The following is a 23350-nucleotide window of genomic DNA, read 5'->3' on the forward strand; positions in this document are numbered from 1 at the left end:
TTATTTGGACAAAAAGTTAAACTTTCTTTATACAGTCCAGACTCGATTATCCGCAGGCCTTGGCAAAATTTCACTTCGGTTAATCGAAAAGAAAATAATTTTGTGTTGTCTTATTTTTGATTGTTGAACTTTAGTATGATCCTAAACTACTCTAAAGTGATTTAGATTTTTAAATCCAAGATGGCGGCCAAAATGGCGGTGATGAAAGATTGATTTTTTTTTGGAAAAAAAAGATTTTTTTTTAATTTTATACGCATTCAACTATTCAAATTTTACCAAAATGAAGTCGCAGAACTCGAATTTGATGCTAAAAGTAAGAAAATAAAGAACGCGAAAAAAAAACAAGAGCAAATAAAAAAGCTTTCAAATTCCAATGATCTGGCAACCCTGCAATAATATACAGGGTGGCCACTCAACTCGGAAAATCGGAAAAGTCGAAAATTTAATAAAATACACGAAAAATCGCAATTTCTTTTTTTTGTCACAGAGTAAAATTTCCAAGCAACTAATTTTCTAATCCTTGAAGAGCTTTGCAATACACATTTTACACTACACTCAACCCCCGGTGGTTGGTCACTTTTTCGTTTGACACTTTTTTAGTTTGTACCCCGTTGGTTGGTCAAAGTCAAACTAAAAAGTGACAAACTGTCACTTTTTACACGGCGCTCACGCACACTATCAAAACACACGTTTGGTAGTGTGGGTGAACTCCGTGTAAAAGGGGTGTCAAACTAAAAAGTGACCCCGTTCGTTTGACAACAGTTGGTGTCAAACCATCAGGGTTTGAGTGTATTCAACTTGAGCACTAACATCAAATTTTTTTATATTATTTTTCATTTGACACAGATTAACATATTTTCTATAAATCAAAAAATTATGATAAACAAAAAATCACAGTCCATACAAAAAGTAAAAAAAAATACTGTATCGAACAAAAAACACGTTTTATTTATATGAAAAAATACATTGAAATTATTTGAGCATTATGGCCACAACAAAAAAAATAAAAAACCTTTGAGAACATTTTTATACCGAAAACTTGATATATCAACAAAGACTTTATAAGTTAAACATGAAAGTTCACAAAACAAAAAGTGAAAACATATATTTTTACACAATATCTAGGTATTTTGATATTTTCTAAAAGAATAGTACAATAAAAAAAATTAAAAAAAAAAACTTCAAGTAAAACAAAATAAACATTCAAATTTTATCGTAAGACATTAAATTTTTTTTAAGAATTTGGTTGTTTTAATTTCTTTGAATAAAAATTATTTGTGCTTGCAATTTGATGTTTTTTTTTAATATTTTGATATTTTTTTCTCAAAAGTGCCAACAATTTGATTTTTTATTTGTTTAGCATTTTTGTACGATGGTTGCTGGTGACCATTTTACACGCCATTTTTGACGATTTACAATCAACCTTTGTGTGTTAAATGTCTATTATTTGCGGTCCTGGAAATGTCTTTTTGCGGACGGGAATTGAAAAATTCTAGAGTTTTTTAAAGGCCCTATAAGCTATTGTGTTTCATATGTTTTATAGGACATACTAAAAAAAACTCTGAAATTGAATTTTGAGTGCCCAACCTTAAAATATCGCTACTTATGTAGAATTTATCAAACTCATCAAATTATCAATTATCAAATTTGATAACTGATAAAAAAAAAACTGTGTAGTACGAGACATCATTTAAACAACACTTTTAAAGTTATTCTCGCATTCTCGAATTCTGGGAACACGGTATAAATATTTGAGATTTTTTTTGTAATTTAAAGTCTTCCATAAAGTTGAGGAAGGCAACAATTCTAGCGTTTTCTTTGGAAATCGACTGTCGAATTTTGTTTTCCACAAACTTTTCTATCCGAGAACCCTTTTTCTTCCAAACAAAGCATCACTTTGCCTTGTTTGATACAAGAAAGACGTGATAAACACGTTTTTAGTAGGTAATTCGAAAACACAGATTTTAAAAGCAATTTTTTATTATACTTCCTAGAATTTAGTTGAAAATCACGTAAATTTGAAAGGTTTTGTTTCAATCACATTTGTTGAATCAAGTCAATAATTTTAAAATATTCTTTTTTTTTGCATTTCCGTTGTAAAACAACTTAATTTTTCTGTTCTTCTTGAGTGGTGAAACGGCCCACTACTTATCGGCTCAAGAGTGCGGAAAGGTTAAACTTTTAAGCACCCTAATGAGTGCATGTTTAACTTTTAAGCACTGTTATTTTTGTCATTATTTAGCCCTTTCAGTTTGTAATAATTTATTTACATTATCTACATTCATTAAACAAATTATAGAGCTATACGAAAACATTGACAATTGTAAAAATATATAAAATAAAATATCCAGCAACGTTCCCTCAACATCACATAAAGTCTGGCAACCCGGGGCACGGCCCTAGAGGTTTCTACGTGCGCATGTATTGCGTGTACGTACACAAAAAAGATTGAGGTTAAATTTTGTCCGGCTAGCAAAATCAGATGGTGCGCTAGTGTGCGTATGCGAAACGTCATAAAGCTCTCTTCTCCAGAGAAAATCTGCCATTATGTCACCCACTTAATTCATTTTCGGGGAACAAGGAAAAAGGGAACGGCCATAGCTGGTCGGAGGGAAGGCTGTTGATTGTGTCAAATTTTGGACAGAAAGTCTCTTTCCCCTTGTTTCATTTTGTTTTTCGTTTTTTTTTTTTTGCTGCTCAAAGAATCGAATTGGAATTTTGTTTCATTTTATTTTAATGTGGAACATGTGGTCAAATTAATGGTGAGGCTTTTTTTTGTGAAAACTTACCGAGTTTTTATTTATTTGCTGCTTGCCAGAGCTCGAAAATTGAATATCCTTTCGTTTTCCACTCAGCTGTGACGGGAGGTCAGCAAAAAAAAACTTGTTTCTCTTTGAACTTGTTTTTTTTCCGCAGACTGATGTAGTAATCCTTGTTGCACAATTATTTTGAACAAATTTTTACTCCAGAAAGACTTAACATATGAATTTCACTTTAAATAATTTCAGGAACCGAATAATTTTGCATTTCAATTTTCCTCCACTTTTTATTCTGAACAGTGCTATTTATTCCAACAACTCACAATTTTCCAAACACTACAAATTTCTTGACTTTGCCGTAAGTTGCTCAACGATTTCACAAAACACTTATTCAACTTCACTTTCGCCAACTTTTGGCTTCTGGCTAAATTGGGCAGAGAGAGAGCCCTTTGCGTTCTATTTGCACAACGAACGAAAAGCAGAACAGAAAGAAGAAAACCCTCCCTCTTTTCACGACAAGAGGAGGGAAAAAACGGTGCTTCTTTCCACTGCTGGCCTGCCTGAATCGCGCGCGGATCGCGACAAAACTGTTAATTTACACCTGGAACGAAAGCGAGCCTCGACGCGACCACATCCAACGGTTTCTCAACGTAAACTGAACTGAAAAGAGGAACGCTTGAAGAGAGCGACTGGGAGCGGCAGTGTTGCCAGAAAGAGAGTGCGAGGTTGTAAACAGAGCACTGACAGATGGGATTTTTTGCACCGGGTGCGGACGAGGGGTGTCGAAATTTGATTTTAAAATGCGATGCTACGAAATAACTGTATAAGTCGATTTATATGTCTGTAAACACTTTACACTTTTTTAGTTTTTTGTAAACCGTTTCGTTGGTTTGACAAAGTCCAACTAAAGGCTAATACGATATACTGACTATGCTAGTATAAAGCTTATCAGGAACGCAAAACTCATTATAAAAAAACGGTGAAAAACGGCTCTTTATTCAAGAAAATATTATTCTCAAGCTGAACGTAGATGACGTTTCTTTTAATTTTCCTGCAAAAAAAAATATATTAAAGGATCCATTAATTTCGAAATTGACAAATGCAAAAATAAAAAAAATCAATTATAGGTATTCAAAAAAATTAATCCAGTAAAATTTTAAAATTCAAATATTTAAAAGAAATACAAATACTTTCTAGACTCGATTATCCGAAGACCTCGGAAAAATTTCTCTTCGGATAATCGAATCAGGATTTTTTTTTCGTTGTTTGATTTTTTATTTTCGAGCATAGGTATTATCCCTTTACTACTCTAAAGTGATTTAGAATTTTTAAATCCAGGATGACGGCCAAAATGGCGACGATGAAATATTGAAAAATGCATGTTGTAAGTTAATAGGCAATAAACTATTAAAATTTGGATAAAATGTGGTCTCAGAACTCGAATTTCATGTTTATAGTAAGAAAGTCAATGAAACGAAAGAAACTTTTTTTTTATCATGATTAGATTATCCGAAATCCTATAAAAACCTTCAAATAATCGAGGCATCGGATAATCAGGTCTGGCCTGTATTCAAAGATAAAAATACAGTACTTGTTTGGTAACTGGGCGCTGTATAACTGTGCTGCTTTTTAATTTGAAAAGCCCAGTTTAAAAATCGTTTTAATGTTTTTTTATGAATTTTCATGTGACAGTAAAAATAAAATTTAAAGTGTATTATAGAAACTCTGAAATATTTCTGAGTTACTTCAATTTTGATATTTTAAGTAAAGCATATTTTGCATTGACGATCCCCTCGTCATTTTTCGATCCACCCAGTTAGCGAGTAGCATTCGGTAACTGGGCCATGTTCTCAGCCCAGTTACCGAATAAGTACTGTATTAAAAAAAAACTAAAACTCAAGAAGTTAGCAATTCAAAAGCAAAATTCTAAAAATGATAAATTCAGCAATTGGGTCCTAAAATGAAGCTTAGATTGTATATATTATTGTTTACATCGATAAAGCTTATTTTTCTGAGTACAAAGACCCTTTGGACGACCACAAAAAATTTAAATTGGATTTTTAAATCAATTTTGAAAAATTAAACACGCAGTCCTTTTTGACAGAAAAGGTCCTACTTGACAGCTCTTTCCAAGGGGACCATTGTTGATCCATCGAAAAAATGTTGTCTTGTCAACTTTTTTTTTGCATTAAAATAACAAAATATGATCAGAAATGGGTTTTCAGCGTGTTTTTAATCGTTGTACAAACAAATTTGCTGAGGGCTTTAGAACCATATTTTAGAATTCTGAAAATAAAAACTACCCCCGGTGGTTGGTCACTTTTTCGTTTGACACTTTTTTAGTTTGTACCCCGTTGGTTGGTCAAAGTCAAACTAAAAAGTGACGAACTGTCACTTTTTACACGGCACTCACTCACACTATCAAAACAAACGTTTGGTAGTGTGTGTGAACTCCGTGTAAAAGGGGTGTCAAACTAAAAAGTGACCCCGTTCGTTTGACAACAGTTGGTGTCAAACCATCGGGGCTTGAGTGTAGAATTGGGTACTAAAGCCCTATCTAAATTTTTATGTACAACGGTCAAAAACACGATTAAAAACAATTTCTGATCACTTTTTTTTCATTTTAATGCAAAAAAATATTGACAAGACAACCTTTTTTCGATGGATCAACTGTGGTCCCCTTGGAACGAGCTGTCAAGTAGGACCTTTTCTGTCAAGAAGGACCGCGAGGTTAATTTTTCAAAATTGATTTTAAAATCCATTTTAAACTCTTTGTGGTCGTACAAAGGGTCATTGTACTCAGAAAATAAGCTTTATCGCTGTAAACAATAATATCAGCAATCTAATCTTCATTTTAGGACCCAATAGAGTCCAAAAAATTATTCTTAGATTGCTGATGTTATTGTTAACAAAGATACACATACACAAAGATACGACCACAAAGGGCTTACAATGATTTTATTAATCAATAAAGCTCGGTCCAAGGGGACCATAGTTGATCCATCGTAAAATGATGTCTAGTCATTTTTTATTTTTTTTGCATTAACATCAAACATAGTTAGCAGATATGTTTTTAAGCGTATTTCTAATATTCAGAAAAGTATAAATTCTGAACATAAAAAAAATTAATAAGATCATTGCAAGTTTTATTTCAAGTTTTTATCCTCTCTTCAAAACTTCCCAAAATGTTCATTGAAAAAAAAAATACAATAATAAAAATAATAATAATAATGTATTGATTGCAAACTTTTTAAAAAACATCGTACCTAATACGTTTATTTTGGTATTTTACTGAATAAGCGCACCATTGGACATTTTGCAAATTTTGAATTTTGGTATCACAGATCGAAAAAATTCATAAAACTTGAGGACATTTCTAGAGTTTTTTTTTTTTTTTTGAATAGGTCCTATAAAGATATGAAACACAATCGAGGTTTTTAAGCGAATATGGCGTTCGAATGGTGAACGCCCGAAATGTCAAAATCACGCAGTGGTACCAACATTTCGGAAAAAGTGTGCCATGGCATGACAGCCACATTTTTTTTCTAATGTTGGTGCTACTGCGCGATTTTGACATTTCGGGCGTTCACCATTCGAACGCCATCATCGCTTAAAAACCTGGATAGCTTATAGGACCTTTTCAAAAAAAACTCTAGAATTTTTTTGGTAAATTTTTTAGTATTTTGCATTTTTTGGTAGAACCTTAGTCCCACGTCAAATTACACCTTGCCCATACTGTGTACAGACTTTTCAACGAAGCTCGTGCAAACATCTTGCATCACTGCTTTACCGCTAGGCCGAGCCGAGCAAGCTGCAAAATTCAGCTTGAGTTGATGTGGAGAGTTGATTGCCAAGAGGGCGGAAGTTAATTTCTAATTTTCACTAAAAAATCGCTACAAATCGGTGTAAAAGTTAGCATTTATGCTGCCCTAAAAGGTGAGTAACGATTTGAATGAGAAATTTCGGGGAAATATGATGGTTTTGGGGGTGAAATTGTCCGAAAACAATCCTCACTTTTTCCTCTTCTTTTTGACGTTTCTCGCTGGCGAGTCGAGTCACAGAAATGGAGAGCTTTGAAAAATCGATAATTTAAATAAAATTTTGTTCTTTTATTCAATGGTTTGGTTTCGTGTTTGGACGCCGCCGGAGCGCAGAACTTTGTTTTAGTTTTGTTCTCGAGCCGAAGCGATGTCGAAACGGTCGGCGGATGATTCCGCCGGAAGTGGGGCGGCCGGAGCGGGGGCCGCTCCGCCCATCAAGAAGGTCCACTTTGAGCCGCACCTGATCGGGCCCATCTCGACGCTGGAGGAGATGGACATCAAGGTGCTGCAGTTCCAGAACAAGAAGCTGGCCCAGCGCATCGAGCAGCGCGTTCGGTGCGAGGCCGAACTCCGGCAGCGGATCGAGCAGCTGGAGAAGCGCCAAACGCAGGACGACGCCGTGCTGAACGTCGTAAACCGGTACTGGAACCAGCTGAACGAGGACATCCGCGTGCTGCTGCAGCGGTTCGACGCGGAGACGGCGGACGAGTCGGAGAATAAGAGTGAGTTTGGGAGGGTGGCGTGGGGGGAAGTTTCTATCTAAAGAAATTTTGTTTAATTTCTTTCGCAGATGAAAACGAAGTCACCACGTCCTTCCTGATGCAGTTGTCCACCTGGGACAAGGAAGAACTGGACGACAAGTTGGCCAATCGCGTCCAGGTGTCGAAGCGTGCCGTCGCGAAGATTGTCCAGGTGTTTGACCGGCTGATGCAGCGTAACGAGAAAATAACGCTGGCCATGAAGGGCGAGTCGGAAGATCCGGACGCGAACGTGCCGGAGATTGACGAAACGCTGCGCCAAAGTTACACCGAGGTGATGGCCGAGAATCGGAACTTGCAGACGCAGAACACGCTGCTGCACGAAAAGTTCCACACGATTTCGCTCAAGATGAGCGAAATTCAGGACGTGCTCAACGGGAAGGAGACGGAATCGGCAGAGTTGAAGAACCAGATTGACGATCTGCAGTATGAGTTGGAGAAGGTCCGTTGCCGGAACGACAAGCTGGAGAATCATTTGGCGGAAGCTATCGAGAAGCTCAAGGCGTACCACCAACTGCACGGGGACATTTCCAGCTCGGACAAGGACAAACACTCGACGTCGGCACCGAGCAGCGCCAAGGCCGGTTCTATGACCAGCGTTGCGGCCCAACATCTGGAAGATCTCCAGAAGGAGCTCGAAGAATACAAAGAACTTGCGCAGAACCGGCTCCAAGAACTGGACAAATTGCACCTGCAACACCGTGAAGTGTTGAAGGAGGTCGAGAAGCTCAAGATGGACATTCGCCAGCTGCCGGAATCGGTGATCGTCGAGACGACCGAGTACAAGTGTCTGCAGTCGCAGTTCTCCGTGCTCTACAACGAGTCGATGCAAATCAAGACCCTGCTGGACGAGAGCCGCAATCAGCTGCAGACGAGCAAGAACCAGCACCTGCGGCAGATCGAGATGATGGAGAGCGAAGAGTTGATCGCGCAAAAGCGCGTCCGCAGCGACATGATCCAGATGGAGGACGTCCTGTCGCAAATTCGCAAAGAGTACGAAATGTTGCGAATCGAGTTCGAGCAGAACATGGCCGCGAACGAGCAGACTGCGCCGATCAACCGGGAGATGCGCCACCTCATCACGTCCCTGCAGAACCACAACGGCCAGCTGAAGGGTGAAGTGCAGCGGTACAAGAAGAAGTACAAGGAAGTCTCGTCGGATAACGTCAAGCTGCGGAAGGATCTGGAGGAAACGGGAGCGAAGCTTACGACCCTGCAGGAACAGCAGCAAGCCGAAGTGAAGAAGGAAAGTGAGCAAGCGGCGGCCGCAGCGGGGATCAAGGAGGAACCTGGGACGTGCGACGGTCAGGGAGGAACGGTCAAGGAAGAAGATTGTGGGGAAGCGGGGTCGGGAATGGTAAAGTCGGAATCGGGCGAGGAAGGCGACGGAGCTGATCCGAACGGGGTCAAGAAGGAGGAAATCGGACCGGATGGCAAACCCATCAAGGTTGAGGCACCTGGGACGCCCAAGGGGGACAAGGAGCAGCGAGCGAAGAGTGCAGAGTCCGATCTGGTGCGGGATCTACGCAATCAGATCAAAAAGGCTCTGAACGATCAAAAGGAGATGAAACTGCTGCTGGACATGTACAAAGGCGTCTCAAAGGAGCAACGGGACAAGGTCCAGCTGATGGCTTCCGAGAAGAAAAAGTGTGCCGAAATTGACGATCTGAAGAACCAGATGAAGAAGCTGCAGGAAAGCAAGCGGGAAGATCGTAAGAAGCTCGCGGACGAGGACGCACTCAGGAAGATCAAACAGCTGGAGGAGCAAAAGTACGAGCTGCAGAAGCAGGTCCAAAGTCAGAAGGTGGCCCCGGATAGCGCGTGGACCGGCAGCGGCTACCGCCCCTTCGTTGGATCCCATGTAGTATAGCACGTCGATGGCGGCGCAAATGTTCCCCGGTTTTTTATTCGTCCTCGTTTGTTTTTCAGGAAGAGGAAGCTCTGCTCAACGAGATGGAGGTCACCGGGCAAGCGTTCGAGGACATGCAGGAGCAAAACTCGCGGCTCATTCAGCAGCTGCGCGAAAAGGACGACGCCAACTTTAAGCTCATGTCGGACCGGATCAAGGCGAACCAGATGCACAAGCTGCTGCGCGAGGAGAAGCAGGTGCTGGAGGATCAGGTGAGTCGAGTGATGTTCTGCCTAGGGTTTGAAATTGACTAAATCGCTGATCCGCGTCCTCTCGCAGGTGACAACGCGCGACAGCCAGATCGAGGCGATGCACGTGGTTCTGCGCAAGCTCGAGGAAAAGGAACGCATCCTGCAGAACACGGTCACGACGATCGAGAAGGAGCTGGTCGCGCGCCAGCAGGCGATGGAAATGCACAAACGCAAGGCGATCGAATCGGCCCAGTCGGCGGCCGACCTGAAGCTCCACCTCGAAAAGTACCACGCCCAAATGAAGGAAGCCCAGCAGGTGGTCGCGGAAAAGACCAGCTCGCTCGAAGCCGAAGCGTACAAGACGAAGCGGCTGCAGGAGGAGCTGGCCCAGTTCAAGCGCAAGGCCGAACGCATGAAAAAGATCGAAATGTCAGGCACCACGATCGACGAGGTCATGCTGGAGGAGATCCGCGAGTACAAGGAAACGCTGACCTGCCCGTCGTGCAAGGTCAAGCGAAAGGACGCCGTCCTGTCCAAGTGTTTCCACGTGTTTTGCTACGACTGTCTGCGGACGCGGTACGAGACGCGCCAGCGCAAGTGCCCCAAGTGCAACTGCGCCTTCGGGGCCAACGACTACCACCGGTTGTATCTGTCCACGTAAGAACCCACAACACACTCCTTATTTATGGATTATACATAGAGATTTTTTAAGTCTTTGTTTCTGTTTTTGCACAGTTTTCTTTTTATTCTTTGTTTCTGTATAATTTTTTTCTCCCAATCAAAAAACATGGTGTTTGACAAGAAGAAGCCAATTCTTCGAGCGATGAAACTTTATGAAATACAGCTTTTCTTTTGTGTGTCTGTTACACAAAATTGAAATGTGGTGTAACTTTTGATTTTTACATCCCGTTCTACAGTCTGTCTCCTTTTTACGAGATTACAACAGCAACAGTAGCTATGACCGGTATTATTAATATCCGTTGTACGTGATAGTCCACAACTAATTCAAGTTAGTGTAAACTAGGAATCCTTTTGAAATTATACCTTTCCTAATTACAAACAAAAATAAACAACTCTTTTGTGCGGGGAAAAACATTCAAAAAATATATTAAACAGCAAAACGTAGCTTACTGAACCGTTTAATACTTTTGTCCCCCCAAAAAAGAAGAAAAAAAACTCCATATAGGTAAATAAATCCATAAATCTAAAGACTGTCGGTTGCAAAGTGCGATCTTTTTCTTTATTTACCGAAAGTCCTAAAAGCACACACAAAAAAAAAATACACACACAAACTACACTCGTCTAAAAATTTGGAAACTTGAAACTCTCGCGCAGCGTCATGCAGTCCACCTCGTCCAGCTTGAGCGAGCCCGTCTTCAGGTTGATCTCCTCCTCCTGCATAACCTGCGTGTTGAGCAGATAGCGCAGCGTGGCCCGCGACTGCACCAGCATCTTGTCCAGCTTGGCGATCGTTTCCCGCAGCGCGGCCATCTCCCTCTTCAGGCTTTTGTACACGTTGTCGTTGCACAGTTCGATGCCAGGCCGGTGGGCACGGTTCGCCATCCGCATCTGGGCCAGCGCGACGTAGCCCTCCTTTTCGGCGATCTCCTTTTCCAGCTTGGTCACGTTCCGGGTAAGTTCGTTGACTTGGCGCGTCGTCTCCTTGTGCACGTTCTCGAGTTTTGTCTTGGTGTAACGCATTTCGGCGATTCGCTTGCTGAACGCGGCGTTTGTACGGTCCACCTGGTGGCGGATGTCCTCGGCCGCTTGCTTCAGCACCTGATCGATGTAGGAGCGGAGCGTTTGGGCCGAGTTGATCTCCTTGGCGGTGTTTTCGATGTTGGTGTTGGTCACCTCGATCCACTCCGGGTCGGTGTTGTTGCTGGGTATTTTCATCGAAAATGTGATTATGTAGAAGTATTAGAAATGAAAAAAAAAATATTTGGGTAATATAAACTAGACTGCCTAGGGCTCCCTATTTATTCCAAAATAGGGTCAAATACCCAATGACAAACTAAAAAGTGACCCCTTTCACTTAACAACGCTAACACGAAAGTACATATTTAATTATATATATTCCAGGAACGGCAGAATAAAGATCTTCATGAGCTTATTGCTCGTCTGTCCGTCGAAAATCGCCTGAGATGCCTGGACAAGTCCGTAGACGACAAGGAAGACCATGGGGGATGTGAGATCGGCGGAGAAAGCGAAGCAGCATCAAAGTGCTTCAAGAGGCCGAGCACTTTCGAGTTTCCTTTTCCTTACCAAATCATCTCGGAACCTGCATTCATTACAATAAGAGGAAAACGGCTGAATATGCCGCTTACGAACTCAGTACGGAGAAACTCTTCTTAATGTTTGAAAACTTGGTGCCATTTGATGGAAAAAAATCACATTGGGAAGCTGTGGGTCATACTCAACCGGTAAGGCAGAAAGAGGTGTATACATTGTGTTAAAAGGAGACGTTACAGTCCTTAATAAAATTTATAAGACACAAGAATGCCACGACAAACTAGGTAACATTCACCTCGTGGCTTTGAAAGCATGCCACCGATTGTTTGGTCGTTAGATTTTTCATTAATGGACATTTGGATATATAGAGGTATTGATCTATTTAAGTACCAGCTTAACCGTATTGTAACTATTAATGGAATACCTTTTGATATGGCGAATTTAGCAAAACTAATAAACAATGACATTCAATGTTTAATGTTTTGACAAATTGCTTTGTCCTAACGGCTCCAGTTTCAATCCAGAAAAACGAAAAAAGTCGGAGTGACGTTCTAGGTACTTGAATCTTACGTCCCAAGCAGAGATGATGTCTGAAACATGCCGTGAGCAACTATACAAGCTAACAGATAGCCTCTGGAGGATTTAGTGTCCATCATACTTTTATCAAAGACGGACCTTACGTTGGGAATTTTATTGTTCACACACACACGCACACGTTGAAAGACACAGTTTATGCACCAACTTGGGAGGAGTTTCTTTTAATGAAGATTGCCAGGACGGTTACCGGAATATCGGAATGATTTGGGGCAATGGGGTTGGGACCAAATTGGTAGGACATTGACTACACCCGGACTGGCCAGTGCTCTGGGGAAGGTTCTCCCGGGGAATAAATTTATCGAACCATATGATTTGGGGCAATATGGCTATCAAAATTCATGGTTTTTGATACTGGTAATGAAAATGGCCATTTTGACAGGATTGGTCACACCCGGAGGAAGGGGGAAGGTTCTCCCGGAGTCAATGCGAATTTTAATTCAATTTGTCCCGTCATTTAAAAAAATCTCTTACAAGCAAGGGGATGAAAACTCTTAGAGCTATAATTATTATTTTAACCAGTATATCAAAATATATGTTAGTATACTTATTATTTCCTTTACATATCGCCAGTATACTTACCAATATACTGAGAGTAACTTAATATACAAACAGTTTATTGCTTTTCGGTTAGTATACTAACAAGTATACTGAAATATCGTTAGTATACTCAGTATTCTTAAGTAATATTAGAGTTTCCAGCCCCTTGCTTACAAGCTATTTAGAATATATTCAGGGCGAGATTCAGGGTTGTTACGGACGTTGCGGATCGCGCGAATCTGGCGCGGATTTGCTGGTTTATTTTGTTTAAGGCGCGGATGACAATTTTGATAAATAAACCAGTACCTTCGAGTAAGACGAAGTCCTACGTCAAAATAGTTGAAAGGGATAGAAAAACTTTCAAATAATAAAGTAAAACGTTACTAGGAAATAAATAATTAATTTCTTTTTCGTTGAGTGGAAAACATCGATTTCTTAGAAGTTATTTTGAAACAAATTATAATTTCTTCATAAAAAAATTGTTTGTATTTTCCTTAATAAGAAACATCAAAATTATCTTCAAGAAGCAATTATTTTTTTAAATGTATTGTTAGGGATTTCAGATGAAAATTGAATTTTTCATTTAAGTAATTTTTTATCTGCTTGCCTGCTCTATATATTCAATTTCTTTTGAGTTCTAAGTAATGTTTTTCTAATCCTTGTTTATTTAATTCTGGATACATTTAATTTTTATCTTCTGAATCATATTTTGAACTATCCTGACGATATAAACATTGAGATGTAACAAAAAAGATTCTTGAGGCTTGTTGCGGTGGGCATATTGCGCCCAAATCCAAAATATGTGCTTGAGTGGACGTAACAGGAGCAGGAGCCTTTGAATTTTAAATGGGATTGAACCCGTAGAATGATTTTTTTTGTCTATAGATTGACGATTTTTTAAGCACTTTGGCAACTAATGAGAATATTTCTCGGGTGAGTTTTCAAAAAGCCGTAAGGGCCACCGTGACCTCCGACACTAATATTCGTATTTCTCGAAATTGCAACAGAATTTCATTTATTTTTAGTTTGGGACACTTGAAAGACGTGTAGATGAATAATCATAAGCATTTTTGAAATTGGTTTTCCGTAGGTAGGTCGAATACAGAGGCAAAAAAGGCTTTGTTTACCATTGGATCTTACGGCTTTTTGAAAACTAATCCGAGATTTCTAGAGTTTTTTTTAAGGGCCTATAAGCTATTGTGTTTCATATGTTTATAGGACCAACTAAAAAAAACTAAATTTTCAACATCACTGACGTGTAGGCCAGATCTTGCGCATGTCTGGTATAAGTTTTATGCAATCTGGATCTCGGTACAGGTTTCCAAAGATTGGCATTTTTTAATCTACCCCAGCAAAACCAAATGGCATTATATTACCAATAAAAATCGTGAAGAAATTAAATTCAGTCGCAACTCAGATTTACCCAAAAACTTTTTTTTTAAAGAGGGACATTTTTATTAATGTTAAATTCGTACATACATTTTTAAGTTTTTTAATTCATAAAAGAAGGTGGATGCGGGATTAAGTTAAGTACGGAGCTGCCCGGAAGGAACGCGGTCATGAAAATTGTAGCATTCTCAAGGAAAGTTGACAGTTAAGTTTGATCACGTGTGACGGTGCGTGCGCTTGAGATTGTTGGGAGAAGAAAATAAAAAAAATTAAAACATTCCAAATTCAATAATTCTAACATTAAAAAAAAAATCCAGCAATATTAAAAATTTAGATCTACGAGATTTTTAAAACTTTTTTTTCAATTAAAAAAAAACCAATTCAAAAATTTAATAAATTAGTAGCCCAAATTTTAAAAATTCTAAAATTTTAAAACTCAAAAATTTTAGAATTCTAGTTTGGAAATTATAAAATGCTTAAATTCTTAAATTTCTTAATTCCTCATTTCTAAAATTCCTAAATTCTTAAATCCAATTATTTATTTAGCTTTGTTTTTTTGGTTTTTTAAAGTTTTAATTTAATTTTTTTGTCAAAATTATAGTTATGGTTATAGTTTCCTTCATTCCAGCAAAAATAAAATGTAATTTTAATTTTCGGCGATTTAAGATTATGCGTTTTGAGATTCGACTACATTAGGCAATTCTGGATTGAAAATTTTATCTATTAAAAGCAAAATAATCTAACCGTTTCTTATTTTCAGCCACATTCGAATGAGAAAATTAAAATTATTTGATTTTCTCATCAAAACTTCAGAAATGACCCTTTCCTAGACCGTTTTTTAAATAGGAATTTATGCTTTCCTTCCGGCGGAACCTTTAAACATAAAACGAGCTTGTTTTTCTGTCTACTTCTTTCAGAATATTTTGATATTAAAAATAGTTATTTTGAAACTCTTTTGTATGTTTGTCGCGATTTTTTTTAACGCTGATTTTGCGCGGATTAAGTTGAAGGCGTTTTAACTTAAAAAAATGAATTTTGGGAGTGCAAAACGGAAAAGACGTAGGTAAAAACTTCAGATAATTTTTTTGTCGGAAATTCATTAATATACTGACCAAATATTTTCTTAAATTCATTAATATACTGACCATAGCTGAGGGACAAAAAATTAAATTAAAAATTGTTGCAACCTTATTTGCAATTTCAATAATTTTTGAATATTTTAAAACGCAAAAAGTGTTATTATTTTTTCATTATAACAAAAACGCTTGGATTGTGTTCGATATATAAGTTTTCCGATAACTGAAAATGGAGCTTTATCCACAGACATCTGTGGACTGAAATAGTAAAAGAAACCTTAAATTTAAAGTAAGATGCTAACGACGAAATGAGTGAAATGTTTTGGAAAATTGTACAAAAAAATCCAAATTATTCAAGAGTTAGAAATGATTTTTTTAAAAATTTAATCGGATTTTTGCGCTTAGATAGAAGTCTGGATCTTCACTGCAGTTGCGGGATCATCCAGAACAATTTTCAAACAAAATAACCAGTCTGCTTTTAATGCCGTCTGAGATTACTCAAACTTAAAACTCATCAATCAATTAAATCCTCAAATCCTCGTTGATCTGCTTGATCCTCAACTCTAAATTCCATGCAGATCTCATTGCTAATGAAAATCTTATTTTTAAAAATTTCATACTTACTACGGATCCAACGGCACATTCCCATCGTACACCTTCATCCCCATCTGGTTGTGGCGAATCTCCACGTTCTTCTCATCGATCTGAATCGATTTCTCCTTGTTAGACAGATCCCGATCCAGCAAATAAATGGTCGCCCTCAGCCGCCTCAACTGCTCCCCACCCTCCTCCATCAGCTTCTGCAGCAACTCAATGGCCCCATTCACCACGTGCAGCTCCCTCCGCAACTCATTGTCCACCTCGTCCTGCACCAAATCCACACCCTGCCGCATCTCCCTGAAAATCATACACTTCTGACACAGCGGCATCGCAATCTCCCTCAACGTGTTGATCGCGTCGATCGTTCGCTGCTTGTACACCTTCAGCGCCTCCTCCTCAACGTGGGCGTCCTTTTTCTGCTTCTTGAGCTCGTCCAGCCGGAAGCGGATATCGCCGATGCGCTCCCGCAGCCGAAAGTCCACCTCGTGCTTGTTCAGCTCGGTCGTAAAGTTGGTTTCGTCGATGAGGCGTTCGCTTTCGCTGGAAAGAAAGTTCTGAGTGGAGATTCTGCAAGATTCGCGGAACTACTCACCAAATGATCCGCTCGGCCAGCGTTTGCTGGTTCAGCGAGAAGACGTTCTTGGTGCGATTGTTAAGCTCCCAGTCGCGCGGCGTGTATTTGGGACGGCCGGGCGGCATTATGACCAGGTTCTGGTCCGCCAGGCACTTTTCGTGACGGGACATGGTTCGGATTCTCCGGAACGAACGATTTTTACAACTCTACTAACTGACAGTAATCGATATCAACAAACTGGTTGCGTTGCCATGGTCACGTGGATTTAGGTCGTCGCGACGCTCCTCGCGGTTAGGTGTGGAATTGGTTACCGTCACCACGTGGGGGAGAAAGACACGGAAAAAAATGAGGTCATCAAATTGTGAATTTAAACGCAACAGTTCCAATCATCAAGCACTTTTTCTTTAATATGATCTCTTTTGCACTCCTCTCTGCACATAATTCCATTTGTTTGTTTTCTTTTCCTAAATTTGATTAGCTTGCACTAAAAACTAGGCTCCTCCTCGCGTTTGATCATCCTCCGTTCGCTTTCTACATCATTTAATCGCATTCGCAGTAATTAGACAGATTTTTGCAGTTTTTTAGTTAAAAAGTGGTAAACTAGTTCCTCAAAAAATAAAAACGTTGCGTTGTCTTGTAGTTTTTTTCTCTTCATTCTAGTTAGAGCGTAATAGTTTTGACCCATTTAGCCGTGTTTCGTGACTCCTTTTTTATTTGTTTTGTTTGTTTTACACTTTGGGAGGAAGGAAAATAAGCGCAGCGCTTGCTTGGTTTGTTTTCTCTCTTTCCAAAAATTACAAAGTAGTTGAGCGGATTTTGAGGGGAGGGGTGAGTGGGAAATAAAAGTGTTGGAAATTAATGCAAGTTAAACTTTGAGACATTTCGGTTGGTTGGTATCATTCATCTACAGAGGTCGATTTGTTAGCATTTTTTTCCCCCCTGGTTACGTTTTCACTATAAATCTGGTCTATTGTACAAAAAATTCACTATTGTTGTTCGCAAATGGTTTGCTGGGATTTTCCTTACAGCCTAAAGTTTTTTTTCTTCTTTTTGTTAAGAGTTACTTTAAAATCAGTCAAATCAGTTTATATATGTTCATTTATTTTAATCCAGACTATTGCATCGTTTTTTAAACTGTGTGTTTTGTGGTTTGCCTTCGTTTGTTTGTCTTATTGTTTCAATAATTTATCTAGCTTAGGAAAACAGAATCTTTAAAAATTAAGACTTGCTTCATTGTTCTATTGGTAAAGGTGATTTCTCTTATTAAAATTAAGTTAGCTTTCGTGTCCTTGTCTATTTTGTTTAACGTTTAAATGTTTGTGTTGCTTACGGGACTATAAAGAAAGAAAAAAACATGAAAAACTGTTGGTCAATTTCCCACTTTGCTGTTTAGAATGATAAATCTTTCGCTGCTGGTCAGTGTCATCGGCGATTAAAGTAAGTTCTGTTTTCATTTTTGGAGGGATATTTGGCTAAAGAAGTGTTTACACATGGTTGGGCATTCTAACTAATATACTTTTCTCACGCTGCGATCCTAGTTTTTACTCTATTTCTTTAGCCATTCCGCGCGCACACTCACACACGCGCACACGCAACTCTCTTTCTCTACTAAACTTCAACAAAAAAAAAGGAAAAATCTCGTGTTGGTGCCCGTTTTTAATAGGTGTCTCTTTTCAAATCATGCGCTCGTCTTCTCTCTTTCTCTAATTTCGTTTTCACCAAGGTTGTTAATCGATAAAATTATCGTCGATAATATTATCGTCTAACGATAACGATAATCTATCGATAAACGCGTTTTTAAAAACTTTCTAAAATCGACTTAATTCAACCAAATCATGTTGAATTTTCACTACGAATATATTTTTTGAAAATGTAAGTGTCAAAGTATAAATAATTGTTCAAATTGTTTTAAAATTTGCAATGTGGGTGTCAAACGAAGCGCAATTCGTATGCTTTTTCACTTTATTGGGGTCTTTTTTTAAACTAAAATTTTCGCAAAATTCCGTATCTTTTCGAAAATATGTAAATTTTCAAAATTTGCAATATTTGTATCAAACGAAGCGAAATTTTGTATGCTTTTTTACTTTATCAGAGTTTTATTGAAAAATACTAAAATTTTCCCAAAATACCGTTTTTAAAAAAAACCTAAAAAAATTCAAAATGTGCAATATGGAAAGAGAAATTTGCATGCTTCAAACATACATTCATATAAAATTTAGCTGCGTTTGATTTGATTTGATACATATTTAAAAAATATAAATTGAGGTATTTCAAAACATACGATATTTTGTGAAAATTTTAGTGATTTGGAAAAAAATTAATTACGAAAAAACGCATTCAAAATTTCAATCCCTTTTTGAATTTTGAAAAAAATTTAGTATTTTTGAAAAAAACAGAATTTTGTGAAAAATTTACACGCGGAAAAATATTTCGTAGAATCAGCCTGTACGAGGTTTGAATCAACAATTTTGTTGTTGAATATAATCAACGCCGATTTTGCGTTGAAACAAGCCTTGATTTTCTCAATTCCACAAAAATCTTTTGTTTTGAAAAAGTTTCTTTGGCGTTTAGCGTTGATTCAGCAAAAATCTTGATTTTCAAATCAACAAAACGCTTTGTTGATTCAAATATGCCTTATTTCTCTTATTAAACAAAAAAAACTCAAATAAAGTGAAAAAGCATAAAAATTTCGTTTCGTTTAATACCCATATTGCAAATTTCAAAAAAATTGAATTTTTCGAAAAAATACGGAATTCACGAAAAAAAATTAAGGAACTGAAAGGGAATATCAAATTTTGCTTCGTTTGATACCCATATTGCAAATCATGAAATTTTGAGTACTTTCGAAAAAAATAAGGTATTATGTGAAAATTTATGTATTTTCAAAAAAAAACTCATATTGTGAAAATGCATAACAAATTTCGCTTCGATTGATACCCATATTGCAAATTTTGAAAATTTTAGTACTTTCGAAAAAATAGGATATTTTGTGAAACTCAAATAAAGTGAAAAATCTTACAAAATTACGTTTCGTTTAATAACCTTATTGCAAATTAAAAAAATATATATTTTTTAAGAAAAAATACGGAATTTTGCAGTGTTTAAAAAAAACTCTAATGAAGTAAAAAAGGAACAAGATTCCGCTTTGTTTGATAACCAGATTTCAAATTTTGAAAGTACAAGTATTTTCGAAAAAAATAAGATATTTTGTGAACAATTTTGAGTATTTATACTTTGAAACTTACTACATTTTCAAAAAATATATTTTTAGTGAAAGCATTGAAAATTTCACATGATTTGGTTGAATTAAGTCGATTTTAGAAAGATTTTAAAAATGAGTTATCGGCGATGATATTATCACCGATAGAATTATCAAAATAATGATAACGATAGAATTATCGTTAGCATTATCGAGCCTCGATGGTTTTATCGTTAACAACCTTGGTTTTCACAATCAATTTGTTTAACTTTGAGGAACTTAAGTGTGTTTTTGTGTAGAGTTTTGCTGCGATCTAAATGAGTAGCATACCTTATCGATTACGTTTACTAGAAAAAGTTCACTCACTCGCTTAAGAAGAAAGTAGATTTTCGCGTAACATTTTTTCTCTGTACACATCGCGATTGTTAAATGTTTGCCAGAGTGAGGGCGAGTGTGTGTGTGTGTTTTTTTTCATTTTGTTTTAAGGTGATTATCAAATCGATAACGTAATTCTTAGTTAAGGGGGAGGGGGAGGTCTCGCATTGAATTGTCAACTTTGTAATACAGTTTAGCAGACACACACCACATCTCTTCCTTCTCTTTCGCACACTAGTCTAGGATTTGTTTATAATTTTAATCTTGTGGTAAGAGCATTTTAGTAGTATGTGTTGTTTAGTGAAACAGTGATTGAGTACCGAACAGAAAAACAGAAATAGTAACAATTTATACTTGTTTTTTCAAACGCTTTTTATTATTCACACATCATCGTCATCGCCTTCTTTCACACCAAAAATTTATACATTTCTCATGTTTTCCCACTTTCACTTTAAACGCGTATCTCGCAATACTCTAATCATTAAATTTCAGAAACAGCTTTTTTTTTTCTTTCCGTGTGACAACGTACTTCCCTCTCTCCTCCTTCTCCGTTCTTCTTTCAATAATGGTCAATCACGTAAAATATTGCCTGTCCGCGGTCCACCTTCTGCGTGTTCCAATACACTCGCTGCTTCACTTTTTATATTCGCTATTGCTCTATCGATGCTGATTTCGGCTGCTGCTGCTGCGTGTTGTGTGAGTCAGGGCATTCTCCCGAGTTGGTTTGTAAAAAATGTTGTTGTTGTTTGTTGGTTGATTTCATACTTCTCATACTCCTAACGGGGGATGGGGGGAAGGGGGTTCTCTTCTGTCTCTCTCTTTATGCTACTGGTATTTTGTTATATTATAAATCTTCTAAAATTGTTGTTGTATTCCATTCTTGGCCTGGAAGGAAAATATGAAAGAAAATTAGTTTTGTATACAGTCACCCCTCATATTTGGATTGATGACATCATACATCATACATTGTATTGACCGACTGTAAATTTTTACGATTTATATCAAGTTTTCAAAGAAAAACTTTGACCCTTGAAATCTACAAATTCGGAACACTTTTTTCTTGCGGATTTAAACAAAATTTGGTTCTCTCCAAGAGTACTTATTTTTTACAAAATAATGCATACACACACTGAAACCAATGAAACTCAAGCTTATTTATGGTTTATGAATGGTCTGATAACTTTTTTTGAAAAATATTAGTTAAATTCAGTTGTTCCATAATTGTGGGAGGCACAATAACATCCCACAATTATGGAACAGGGAATTTGGAGGCAGTGTTTTGCTGCTCTGGATAAAATGGTCTTGAAATGTAGTTTTTTTGTTTTAAAAGTATTACTGTTAATAGTGAGTTCCTAGTTCTAAAACTCTTAAATGACGCTAATTTTTTAACTTTTCATTTTCAACAATTTTAGAATTTGATTTTTTTATTGTTTTGTTTTATTATTTTAGAATTAAACTATTTAAATTAATTAATATAATTTCTTAAATTTCTGAATTAGTTTTTTTTAATATTTGAATATGCGTCTTTTAGAATTTCCTAATTAATTTTTTTTTTAAATTTAATTTCATTTCATTTCTTGAAATATTTTTTTTGATTTTTTTGATATGCCTTAATTAAAAAATTTGAGAATTTTGTTTTTAATATCTAATATTTAAATTTTAAGTTTTTTTTTTAAATTTAAAAAATAATTAAAAATAATTTTTGAATTTTTTTATTAAAAACATTTGATTTTTTTCTTAGTATTTTTTTTTATTTTACAATTTTGGAACTTTTGATTTTAAATAATTTAAAAGTTTGGAATTAATTTTTTTTGAATTATTGTTTTTATTATTATTATTTTTTATTATTTTTATTTACTAATTGTAGTTTTTTTATGTTTGAATTTTCAAACTTGTTGAATTTGAATTCGGGATTTTTTTTATTTTTGACTTTGAATAACTTTAGAATTTGATTATTTTTATTGTTTTTTTTTAATTATTTTAGAATTAAACTAATTAAATAAACAAATAAATTAAAATTCTAGATTTTTTTAAATTTCTGATTTTTTTTAAATATGCGTCTTTTAGAATTTCTAAATTTCTAATTTATTTCACTTAAATTTTTTTTATTTTGAAATTATAATTTGATTTATTTAAAATGCTTTAAGGGGTTACATACACGTAAATCGGCAAAAATGTCAGAGGTTAATATGAGCAGACATTTAAACTTTTTTTTTCAAATCTGTTTTCAGGGTATTGAAATATACATTAACAAAACAAATTCGAGAACATTTGTTGTATCATTGCCGAGATAAAGATATTTTAAATTAGCAGTTTCAAAAAACGGGTGCCATGATATCTCGACACTGCTTTTACCTAAACGGCTCAAAATGTTGTTGAAGACTCGTTAAACTGATCCCGTGTGCCATATTATTCAGAATTGGTTGAAAATCATCTTTTAAGTGAATTCAATAAATTTTCAGTAATATGAAATTTTGTGATTTCTTAAATTTATGTAACCCCCTAATTTAAAATTTTTAGAATTTTTTTTTTTTTTGTATCCAATATTTAAATTTTAAAGTTTTTTTTATTGATTTTTTATTTAAAGCATTTGAAATTTTAAATTTTTAAAATATTTAAATGTTGGAACTTTTGATTTTGAATAATTTAAGAATTTGAAATGCTATTTTTTTTTAATTTTATGTATATTTAATTTTATAATATTAATCGCCCCCCTTCATAATTGGTCTGAAAATCAGGGGGCAAAAAATTTTTTTTTCCAAAAAACTCCAAAATTTCCATGAAAATAGAAGTCTAATCAACTGAAAACAATCTAAAATGCATTTTTCTGCATTGATAACCATATTGAGCATGTTTGGGTTGTTTAAAAATGTTTTGAATTTTTATGAAATTTCAATGTACAGCACAGCAAAAAATTTATTTTTCGCAAAAAATAAAATTTTCGTCAATACTTAGATATTTTGGAAACTAATGATGTCAAAACAACTGGACAGGTGTATAATGCATTTTAAAACACTTTTTCAGTAAAATGTTAAAACCATGGCTCGTAATTTCTATTTTCATACTTTTTTATTTTGTTGCATTTTACATACACCACCGTGTGGAAATAGGTTGAGGTTATGTAAATTCAGAGCATTTTTTAAATTGCTTGTTATTTTAGATAGGTAAGTCAGATCTTGAAAATTCTGAATCCACAAGAAAGGTCATTACAGATCCATTCTAAAAATATATAATATGGCAGGTTCCATGCAAAAACCACCCTTTTTTGCAAATTGTAAAATTTATATGCAGCAGTTTTTTAAGCATAACTTTTGATGTGACTTATGGGACCCC

The 23350-nt window shown here is 36.3% G+C and overlaps 4 protein-coding genes across 9 annotated transcripts in view; 1 reads left to right on the plus strand and 3 right to left on the minus strand.

Annotated features, from left to right (window-relative positions):
* The window catches only part of LOC120432596 (myosin-9), a 95923-nt gene extending 92935 nt beyond the window's left edge, over positions 1-2988 (minus strand). The window contains exon 1 of the mRNA XM_039597835.2: positions 2790-2988. The gene's annotated coding sequence lies outside the window, so the exon portion shown is untranslated. The remainder of the gene's footprint in view (positions 1-2789) is intronic.
* Positions 2989-6537: 3549 nt separating this feature from the next.
* Positions 6538-10317, plus strand: LOC120432600 (E3 ubiquitin-protein ligase Bre1). Of its 2 annotated transcripts, none has more exons than XM_039597841.2 (5): positions 6538-6695; positions 6914-7302; positions 7371-9202; positions 9268-9459; positions 9527-10317. In XM_039597841.2, exons 2-5 carry the CDS (start codon positions 6948-6950, stop codon positions 10097-10099), a joined length of 2952 nt encoding a protein of 983 aa, XP_039453775.1. In that variant the 5' UTR covers positions 6538-6695; positions 6914-6947; the 3' UTR covers positions 10100-10317. The 2 variants fall into 2 exon arrangements, with proteins under 2 accessions (XP_039453775.1, XP_039453776.1); XM_039597842.2 differs by having other exon boundaries at positions 7371-9199.
* A 148-nt stretch (positions 10318-10465) lies between these two features.
* Positions 10466-16691, minus strand: LOC120432602 (tektin-1). The gene is made up of 3 exons (XM_039597849.2): positions 16462-16691; positions 15894-16409; positions 10466-11320 (listed from the first exon to the last, which is right to left on the minus strand). Exons 1-3 carry the CDS (start codon positions 16611-16613, stop codon positions 10741-10743), a joined length of 1248 nt encoding a protein of 415 aa, XP_039453783.1. The 5' UTR covers positions 16614-16691; the 3' UTR covers positions 10466-10740.
* Positions 16692-17214: 523 nt separating this feature from the next.
* LOC120432601 (ribosomal protein S6 kinase beta-2) overlaps positions 17215-23350 on the minus strand; it is a 70445-nt gene continuing 64309 nt past the window's right edge. For all 5 annotated transcript variants that reach the window (XM_039597847.2, XM_039597843.2, XM_039597845.2 and 2 more), the window contains one exon: positions 17215-20902. In XM_039597847.2, the coding sequence (XP_039453781.1) occupies position 20902 (1 nt within the window). In that variant the 3' untranslated portion in view covers positions 17215-20901. The remainder of the gene's footprint in view (positions 20903-23350) is intronic.

This window comes from Culex pipiens, chromosome 3, assembly GCF_016801865.2.
Source record: "Culex pipiens pallens isolate TS chromosome 3, TS_CPP_V2, whole genome shotgun sequence".
NCBI lineage: Eukaryota > Metazoa > Arthropoda > Insecta > Diptera > Culicidae > Culex > Culex pipiens.